The 9,648-nt window shown below is 37.0% G+C and overlaps 2 protein-coding genes across 4 annotated transcripts in view; one reads left to right on the plus strand and one right to left on the minus strand.

Annotated features, from left to right (window-relative positions):
- ppt1 (palmitoyl-protein thioesterase 1 (ceroid-lipofuscinosis, neuronal 1, infantile)) overlaps positions 1 to 9,648 on the minus strand; it is an 847,627-nt gene that overhangs the window by 64,641 nt on the left and 773,338 nt on the right. The gene's annotated exons all lie outside the window — the stretch shown is intronic.
- Positions 1,029 to 9,648, plus strand: part of LOC100536487 (cyclic GMP-AMP synthase) — a 12,281-nt gene continuing 3,661 nt past the window's right edge. For all 3 annotated transcript variants that reach the window (XM_087296094.2, XM_087296095.2, XM_087296097.2), the window contains exons 1-6: positions 1,029 to 1,346; positions 2,684 to 2,764; positions 2,992 to 3,221; positions 5,916 to 6,144; positions 7,908 to 8,171; positions 8,263 to 8,362. In XM_087296094.2, the coding sequence (XP_087152220.2) occupies positions 2,743 to 2,764; positions 2,992 to 3,221; positions 5,916 to 6,144; positions 7,908 to 8,171; positions 8,263 to 8,362 (845 nt within the window). In that variant the 5' untranslated portion in view covers positions 1,029 to 1,346; positions 2,684 to 2,742. The remainder of the gene's footprint in view (positions 1,347 to 2,683; positions 2,765 to 2,991; positions 3,222 to 5,915; positions 6,145 to 7,907; positions 8,172 to 8,262; positions 8,363 to 9,648) is intronic.

Below are 9,648 nucleotides of genomic sequence, written 5' to 3' on the forward strand. Positions count from 1 at the left end.
ATATTTACTTTCCAATTCATTCAAGATAAAATTTCAAGTTGTCCCAGTAGTTTCGTCGCTTTATTCCCTAAAATGTTTGCATAACCCTGTCGATTAGCTTACTCTATGTCTGCTGTATCTGTGTCTGCTGCCAAGGTTTGCTTTATAGCAAATGTCCTTAGCTATTCACCATAACATTAACTAAAATAAACTATAGATCACATCTAGAAGCGCGTGGAAGCGCGAGGTGCAGCATTTCGTTCCACATTTCAACCGCGGGTTGTGACATTCTGAGAAAGTTGAGATGTTTTTAACTTGGGGTGCCGAGGCGAGCACGTCCCTCCATTGGGAATAACGAACTTGTGCGTGTAAAAGATGTAGAACCTCATTGATTCATTTTCTTTTCAACTTAGTCCCTTTATTAATCTCTGGTCACCACAGCGGAATGAACCGCCAACTTGTCCAGCACTTTTCACACAGCGAATGCCCTTCCAGCTGCAACCCATCTCTGGGAAACATCCACACACACTCACCCACGCACATACACTATGGACAATTAAGCCTATGCAATTCACCTGTACCGCATGTCTTTGGACTTGTGGGGGAAACCGGAGAACTCAGAGGAAACCCATGTGAACACGGGGAGAACATGAACTCCACACAGAAACGCCAACTGACCTAGCTTAAACCAGCGACCTTCTTGCTGTGAGGTGACAGCACTACCTACTGCGCCACCACGACGCCTTATGTATAAACTTTTAAACATTAATTATATGGTTTGATTATTATACGTTGGTTATTTTTTTTACCCCAATTTGTAGGGTCAACTTTAACAACCCAATGGATTGGGTTAAAACAACCCAACAGCAGGTCCGTGCCAAAATGACCCATCATACCTGTTGGGCTACTATTAAATTAACTGTTTTAAATGAGTAGAGAATGACCTTCCTGCAGATTTCAGTTGCATCCCATATCAAACACACCTTCCTGTAACTTTTAAGTGCTGTTCCCGTCCTAATTAGTTGGTTTAGGTGTGTTTGATCAAGGTTAGAGCTGAATTCTGTAGGAAGGCAGATCTCCAGGAACAGCCATGTTGTAATGCATGAAGACACGTCTTTTAAATCCACTGAATTAACTCGAATAAAATCTTTATTTATGGAGATACGTGTTTTCGTCAGCAGTAAAGCCTTAGGCAAATCTGTCTTTAAAGTTTCGTTTTTACCTGACAGGAGAACAGTCACACCCTGAACCTTTTACAGTAAAGCGAAAGATCCTCTGGTGTGTCTGGGAGGGGTTTAGAGTCTTTAAACACTTGTGTCGTGTAAATCTCTGTGTTTATAGATCATATTCGGTACAACAGGAAGACGGTAAGTCGGCATTCATGAATCTCATTCAATAATATACGCTTGTTTGAATTGTTGCATTGATAAAGTTATCTATAGCTAAACAATAAGATTTAGTTTTAGTAATGTGTTTTACTGTTGATTTTGCATTAATATCACCTGCCTGTACTGGAGTATTTGTACCTTACTTTTTAGTAGATTATAACTTATTATAAATGATAAATTCTTTCTTTCTTTCAATCATAAACGCTTGAGGATTATTTTAATAGTTGCATTGTAGCATACGAGGTGAAACCAAACTTTACCAAAGTTAACTAGCTAAGAAATAAGTTTTACTGTTTATGCAAGATAATAATGTAATATTATTGGTCAAAAAAAAAAAAAAAAAAAAAATATATATATATATATATATATATATATATATATATATATATATATATATATATATATATATATATATATATATATATATATATATATATATATATATGCCTGTCATGGAGTATTTCTTTATTAGATTAACTTTATTTTTTGTTGATCCGTCTTTCTTTCTCATTCAATAATATATGCTTGAGAATTATTTTATTATTATTGATAAAGTTTAGTTTCACCATTTATGCTACAAAGTTAACTATAGCTAAACAATAAGCTTTATTTTAAATTATTTAATTTTTATTGTTATTTTATTGGTTGATTATATGCTATTATAGATGTCAAAAAATCCTCCCAAACAAGTTTTATTCATTTTACTGTGGATTTTGTATCATTATATCACCGCTGCCTGTACTGGAGTATGTCTATCTTAGTTTTTAGCAGATTATATATATTTTTAAATACAGTAGATGAATAAAGTTTGGTTTCATCATATATTCTACAAAGTTAACTGAACAGTAAATTTTATTTTTAATTCTTTACTTTACTTACACACACACACACACACACACACACACACACACACACACACACACACACACACACACACACACACATATATAATATATATATATATATATATATATATATATATATATATATATATATATATATATACTTATATTTTACCTTTTATTTAGTAATGTATTTTATTGTTGTTTTTGCAAGATATTAATGTTATATTAATATTAATTATTCAAAATATTCCAGATGCTTGTGCTGGAGTATTTTGGTTTTTAGTAAATGATATTTTTGTCTTTCTTTTCTTATTCTTAGAATTTAGAAAAGCCATAAAAAGGTTGTAAAGTTCTGGTGTTTCACAATCCTGATTCCTCTCTACGATTTTATTCATCAGTAAACCTTTAGCAGAAAAAAAGTTTAAGACTGGAACATATTTCATTTTCATTCATGCTAATTTTCATTTTCAGGCTGGATTGACCATATTGAGAGGATCTGCATCTGACATTTGGCTATTCAAAGCTCCATCATGGAAAGTCGAACAAGAACAAGTAATGGAGAATCTTTACTATGTTGATCTTTCTGGCTTTCCTACTTTTCACACTGAAATCTTGGGTTGTCGTGCTTCTTTGACACCATTTATAATCATGTAAAATACTTTTGAATTTTTCTATCTGTTTCCATATGAGGCCACATTGTAAGAGGAGTGTTTTTCAAAATAATCTGCAGAGATGAAGGTATTTGCGTATGTTGTGATAAAGTTAATAATTACATCCAGTTTCTACTGGAACTCCTGGAGACGACGCCTGCATTTCGGTCGAGCTGGAGCGCTTGATCCGTCAGAGAGGTCGAGATCTGCGCCTGCGCAAACTGGACCAGCAGAAAGCCGTGAGGACAGTCAACCATCTGATCGACAGTCTGCTGGAGTTCCTGAAGAATAATGAAGACCAGCCCTTCTTCAGGGACATCTCGGTGCTCACCAGCGGCAGCTACTACGAGATGGTGAAGGTAGACCATGAAAGAATACTAGGGGAGAGCGGGGACGGTTGCAACAGGGGGCAATTTTAACTAAACTTATGTTGAGTGATAATATTCGTACCACATATTCTCAATTAGACACTGCTTCGATATGAAAGAAAACAGCCATATGTGACCATTCCCTCAGTATAAAACTCACTTTGAGGTAACAAGTGATTTTCTATTGCTCAGAAAGTATGTTTTACATTGCAGCTGCCCTTCCAGCCACAACCCAACACCACCCATACACACTAGTGCAGGGGTCGGCAACCCAAAATGTTGAAAGAGCCATATTGGACCAAAAAAAACAAATATGTTTGGAGCCGCAAAAAATGTAAAGCCTTATATAAGCCTTATAATGAAGGAAACACATGCTGTATGTATCTACAGTAGCTATATTAGCCTATATAAAAATGACTGAGTTGGCTACAAATACATAATGAGCCTTCATGATTAAATAGCCACTGAAATCAGGTGGTTGGTGTTTATTTCGTTGTCATTTAAACACTTCAGCACAGCCTCTGGTCTTTCAGTGATATTAATTTGATCATTTCTTCTTGCGGCCCATCAGAGTTCACATACCTGCATAAAAGCGCATTGAATATCGGTCACATCACAGGCAATTGAGTATGCTGGCACTGAATTAATGTCCTTGGTTTGCTGATCGGTGATGTTACTGCCATTTTAATAGCCCTTTCCTTCACTGTCTTAGCGGAGAGAGGTATATCTTTAATTTTTTGTATTATCTTGGTTTGGTTTTGAAGTCTGCAAATAGGTGTTCTAATATGTTGATGAATGACTCCTTCATGTAGTCGCCATCTGTGAACGGTTTTCCGTGCTTTATTATCTCCCGGTTTGTTTACAACAGCCACCTGCCTGGCATCCCGCTCAGCTGATAGAAACGTGTGTCGCAGGCTATGACGCAAATCTTTGTTGACAGAAATGTTGAAATTAAATATCAATTCTACACACTTTTACAGCATTTGAAAACGTTAAAAATGTTTGTCCTCCTATAGAAATCATATTAAAATGAAAATATATACTAACCTTCCCCATCTTTTTGAACATTTTTGAAAAAACTTCAGGGAGCCACAAGGGCAGCGCTAGAGAGCCGCATGCGGCTCTAGAGCCACTGGTTGCTGACCCCTGCACTAGTGTAACGGAGGCCAACTAGTGAGTGCTGTGCAGGTACACCTCACTCCCCTGACCTCTAAAGGTGCTCTAGCTACAGACGCTAGGGGCCTCCTTGGTAGAGCAACCAACTCCCATGCGGAAGGTCGCCAATTCGACGGGGTTACATTGGTGTTGTGACCTGGATGGGAGTGAGGTTTAGGGGGGTAAGTGTAATAGAGGCCAGCCTGTAAGTGCTGAGCAGGTAATCCTCACTCCACTGACCTCTAAAAGTGCTCTAGTGACAGAAGCTAGTGGCCATGGTCTTTAGCCTCCTTGGTAGAGCAACCGTCTCCCATGCGGAAGGTCGCTGGTTCGATCCCAGCTCGGAGCGTGTTGGGTGGCGTAGGACTGGTGGGGTTTCACATGCGTTCACACACTACAACCAATTTAGCTTATTCAATTCACCTTAAGCAGGGGTGTCCAAACTTGGTCCTGGGCCGGTGTCCTGTATAGTTTAGCTCCAACTTCCTTCAACACACCTGCCTGAAAGTCTAGTATACCTAGAACAGGGGTCACCAATCTCGTTCCTGGAGGTCCGGTGCCCTGCAGGGTTTAGCTCCAACTTACTTCAACACATCTGCCTGGGTGTTTCAAGTATACTTAGTAAGACCTTGATTAGCTTGTTCAGGTGTCTTTAATTAGAGTTGAAACTGAAATATGCGGGACACCAGCCCTCCAGGACCGAGTTTGGACACTACTGACATATAAGGGAAAGCAGAGGAAACCCACACCAATAAAGGGAGAACATGCAAACTCTACACAGAAAAGCCAACTGACTCAGCTAGGTCTTGAACCAGCACTCTTCTTGCAGTGAGGCGATCATGCTACACACTGCGCCACCGTGACGTTCATAAATAAATACAACCCAACTGTATGTTTACAACAGCAAACGTTTTTATGTTACTTTATCTTCATTTATCACATTAATCAGGTTTTAACTAAATTGTTTTAGCTATACAAAGTTTAACGCAGGGCGACACAGTGGCTCAGTGGTTAGTACTGTGGTCTCACAGTAGGAAGGTTGCTGTTTCGAGTCCTGGCTGGGTCAGTTAGCATTTCTTTGTGGAGTTTGTATGTTCTCCCCGTGTTGGCGTGGGTTTCCTCCAGGTGCTCCGGTTTCCCCCACAGTCTAAAGACATGCGCTGTAGGGGAATTGAATAAGCTGCAGTGGCCGTAGTGTATGAGTGTGTGTGAATGAGTGTGTATTGCTGATTCCCAGTTAGTTGTGGCTGAAAGTGCATTCAGTGTGTAAATCATATGCTGGAATAGTTGGCAGTTCATTCCGCAGTGGTGACCCCTAATAAATAAAGGAACTAAGGCGAAAGAAGATTAATGAATCAAGTTTTTAGTCAGCTTGACTGATTTAAGTTGAGATTACTAGAAAAATGTATTTAATAAAAAAACTAAGACAGGACGTATTTTTTACAATGTGTGGTGCAACAATCTTCTTCATCTTAGAGCAAATTAATGACTGAATTGCACTTTGTTTACAGTTTAATTTTTCCCCAACAGATCCATAAACCCAATGAGTTTGACATTATGCTGAAAATCAAAGTCCCAAGGATTGATTTTTTAGAACTGGAAGAATATAAAGGTCTGTTTTACACAGTGAAGCTCATGAAATCCACACGCAAAGAAATCCAGCACTTTCTTCTGGAAGATGGACGAACAATCTCAGCCACCAAAGTCAAAGCAGAAATGCACCGCTTGGTTCGCAAATTCATCAGCAACCATTTTCAAGGTGTGTTTCATTGACCTGTTTACTAAGAAGTTCATTTATAATATAATAACACTAACTTCTGCTCACTGAGGCTGCACTTATATGGTCAAAACACAGTTGACGTCAGAATTATTAGCCCCATACCCCCCCCCCCCCCCTTTTTTTTTTTTTTTTTTTCCAAATGATGTTTAACAGAGCAAGGACATTTTCACAGTATGTCTGATCATATTTTTTCTTCTATTTATTTTATTTCGGCTAGAATAAAAGCAGTTTAAAAATTTTTAAACACCATTTTATGGTCAATATTTTAGCCTCTTTAAGCTATATTATTTTTCTCACTAGTCTACAGAACAAATCATCAATAACTTGCTTAATTACCCTAACCTGCCTAAATAACCCACAGTAATTAACCTAGTTAAGCATTTAAATGTCACTTTAAGCTGTATAGAAATGTCTAGAAAAAATCTAATCAAATATTATTTACTGTAATCATGGCAAAAAGAAAATAAATCAGTTATTAGAGATGAGTTTTTAACACTATTATGTTTAAAAATGTGTTAAAAAATTTTCTCTTTGTTAAACAGACATTGGGGAAAAATATAAACAGGGGGTCTAATAATTCTGACTTCAACTGTGTGTGTGCTAATAATTCTGACTTCAACCATACAGGGTGTGCCATTTTTATGGATAGACTTTAATAAAATGGGAATGGTTGGTGATATTAACGTCTTGTTTGTGTCACATTAGTATATGTGAGGGGGCTTGTAAATAACTCATGAAAGAATAAAGTTACGTTTAAAACCAAGCACACCATTGTTTCTCTTGTGAAATTCCCAATAAGTTTATTAAGGTGTATCCATATAAATGGCCCACCCTGTGTGTGTGTGTGTGTGTGTGTGTGTGTGTGTGTGTGTGTGTGTGTGTGTGTATATATATATATATATACACACACTGTTGCCTCACAGCAAGAAGATTGCTAATTCAAGTCCCTGCAGGGTCAGTTGGCATTTCTGTGTGGAGTTTGCATGTTCTCCCTGTGTTCTTGTGGGTTTCTTCCAGGTGCTCCGGTTTCCCCCACATGCTCTGTAGGTGACTTGGGTAAAATCAAAATTGGCCATATAGTTTATATGGGTGTTTTCCCAGCACTGGGTTGTGGCTGGAAGGGCATCCAGTGTGTAAAACATATGCTGAAATAGTTGGCGGTTCATTCCGCTGTGGAGACCTCTGAAATAGAGACTAAGCTGAATGAAAAATGAATAAATATATATGGTTTTGTGTGTGTGTGTGTGTGTGTGTGTTTGTGTGTATATATATATATACATATATATGTAAATATATATTTTGTGGATTGTAAGTTATTTTGAGTGATGTATAAAAAAAATTAAAAACCATTTAATAAATATATAGAATAAAATAGTACTTTGGGATAACACTTTAGTTTAAGGAAATAATCTGACCATTAACTAGTAGATTATTACCTGCCTATTATTAAGATATTGACTGTTTGTTATTACTTATAAAGTATATATTCTGCATGATCTTATTCTACATGTCTAACTACTCTCAACTACTGCCTTAAAAAAAACTTTTAATTTCGAATTAGGAGCAAATTATCAGTTAATTGACTATTTTGTGACCATAATTTAAACACAAGAAATAATCTTCTGTAACATTATACACATGTGCCACTTTGAGCAGGTCAATGCATCATCATTTAAACCTAATTCATAGCTAACACAATAAGCATTTAAATCTGAGACTATAATTCTGCCGTTCGTTCACAGGTAAAGGTTGGACGATATGCAGAAAACTGGTCAACTCGCCAGCGGTGACCCTCGAATATACATCTAAAAAGAAAGCAGATGAAGTGATGTCTGTGGATATTGTGCCCACTCTTGAGGTGCCACAAGGCTGGCCACAAGCGGCGCGGGCAGGTCCCAATGTAGACCAATGGCTTGGAAAGAAATGTCGCCGCCAGTTTGTAAGTAAGGCTGTGTATTTCGTCCCAAAAAGACCGAAAGGAAGAAACCTCAGCGATGATGCTAAAGGTATACTAGGATTGTACAAATTCAGGCATGGCAATCATGCCTCATTTTCCAGAGCATAGATAACTGATATATTTGAGTGGCTCTTTTTCAGAGAGCTGGCGGATATCTTTCTCTCATATTGAAAAGGAGATGATGCAGTATCATGGCAATAAGAAGACATGCTGTGAAACTTCTTCCAATAGGTGCTGTCGGTATGTAAATCAAGTCATTTTGAGCTTTATTGTCAATTTGCACAACATAAAACGTAGTTAAATCTTGTGTTTTTCTAATAAATAAATAATTTATAAATATGAACTCAAGACTAAACGTCAGAGTTATTGTAAATCTATACTAACATACTGGAGAGGTAAATAAGCTCTATGTGTACTATAAATGGCTGACTATACACATAACCAAAGACAGACTATAGTAGTCAACATTTTAAGTGTATCAAAAAAGGTTTTAAAATTGGCGTAAGACAAGAATGGGGGCTCTATTTTAACAATCTAGGCGCAAAGTCTAAAGCATTAAGGGTTTGTCCGAATCCACTTTTGCTATTTTAAAAATGGAAAAATTTGCTCTGCGCCGCAGCGCATGGTCTAACAGGGTTGAGCTTATTCTCTTAATGAGTTATGGGTAGGGCCAGATGGAATCGGCAAACATTTTTTACTATTTCTGTGCAGAATTTTGTTAAAAATCTGCGGATTTGTGCAGAACTATTTTGGAAGTATCATAACTAAAACCCTAATATATGAACTAAAATGTAATTTTAAAACTTGTATTTAATGTTTACGATGTAAATCCAATTAGGTCCACTTTATTTGGTAAACAAAGCAAGCCTCTCATATAATATCTCTACTAAAAGACAGAAAATATTATTAGTATTGTACAAACTGTATTGTAAAAAAATTATATGAACATTTTCATATTAGTCAATAATATTACTGAAATGAATTTAAAAAATTAATACATAAATTAACACACATTTACACAAATAAATAAACAGAATCAATAATGGGCTAAAAATGTGCGAAAATCTGCAGAATTCTGCACGCTCAAATTCTATGTGGGCCTAGTTATAGGTGTGTTTTGGGAATAAACCAATCAGAATATCATCTCCCATTCCCTTTAAGAGTCAGTTGCGTCGATCATGCCATGGCGCATTTTCTATTAACATGGTGGACTTTGTAAGTGGAAAAAATGAACGCTTCATTAGGGAGAAAACAGCTAAACAGACCGTCTGCAGCACAAGGATAAAGAAAGAGCCTCTTCCAATCGGCCTTTACTTTCTCTTTCTCTCTTTCATGGATATGGAAACTGTGTTGTAGGCTGTGCACAGACATCCTGCGTCAGATAAACAGCACAGTGACAGACTTGAAACAGATCTCACGCATCGTTTGTAAGAAATACTACAATAGGAACTTTCCCAATAATTATTTGATGTATTTGTTGTGGAGTTAATTCATGCCTTTCTGCAATGATGAGTCACACAATGTCT

This window comes from Danio rerio, chromosome 19, assembly GCF_052040795.2.
Source record: "Danio rerio strain M-AB ecotype USA chromosome 19, GRCz13ab, whole genome shotgun sequence".
NCBI lineage: Eukaryota > Metazoa > Chordata > Actinopteri > Cypriniformes > Danionidae > Danio > Danio rerio.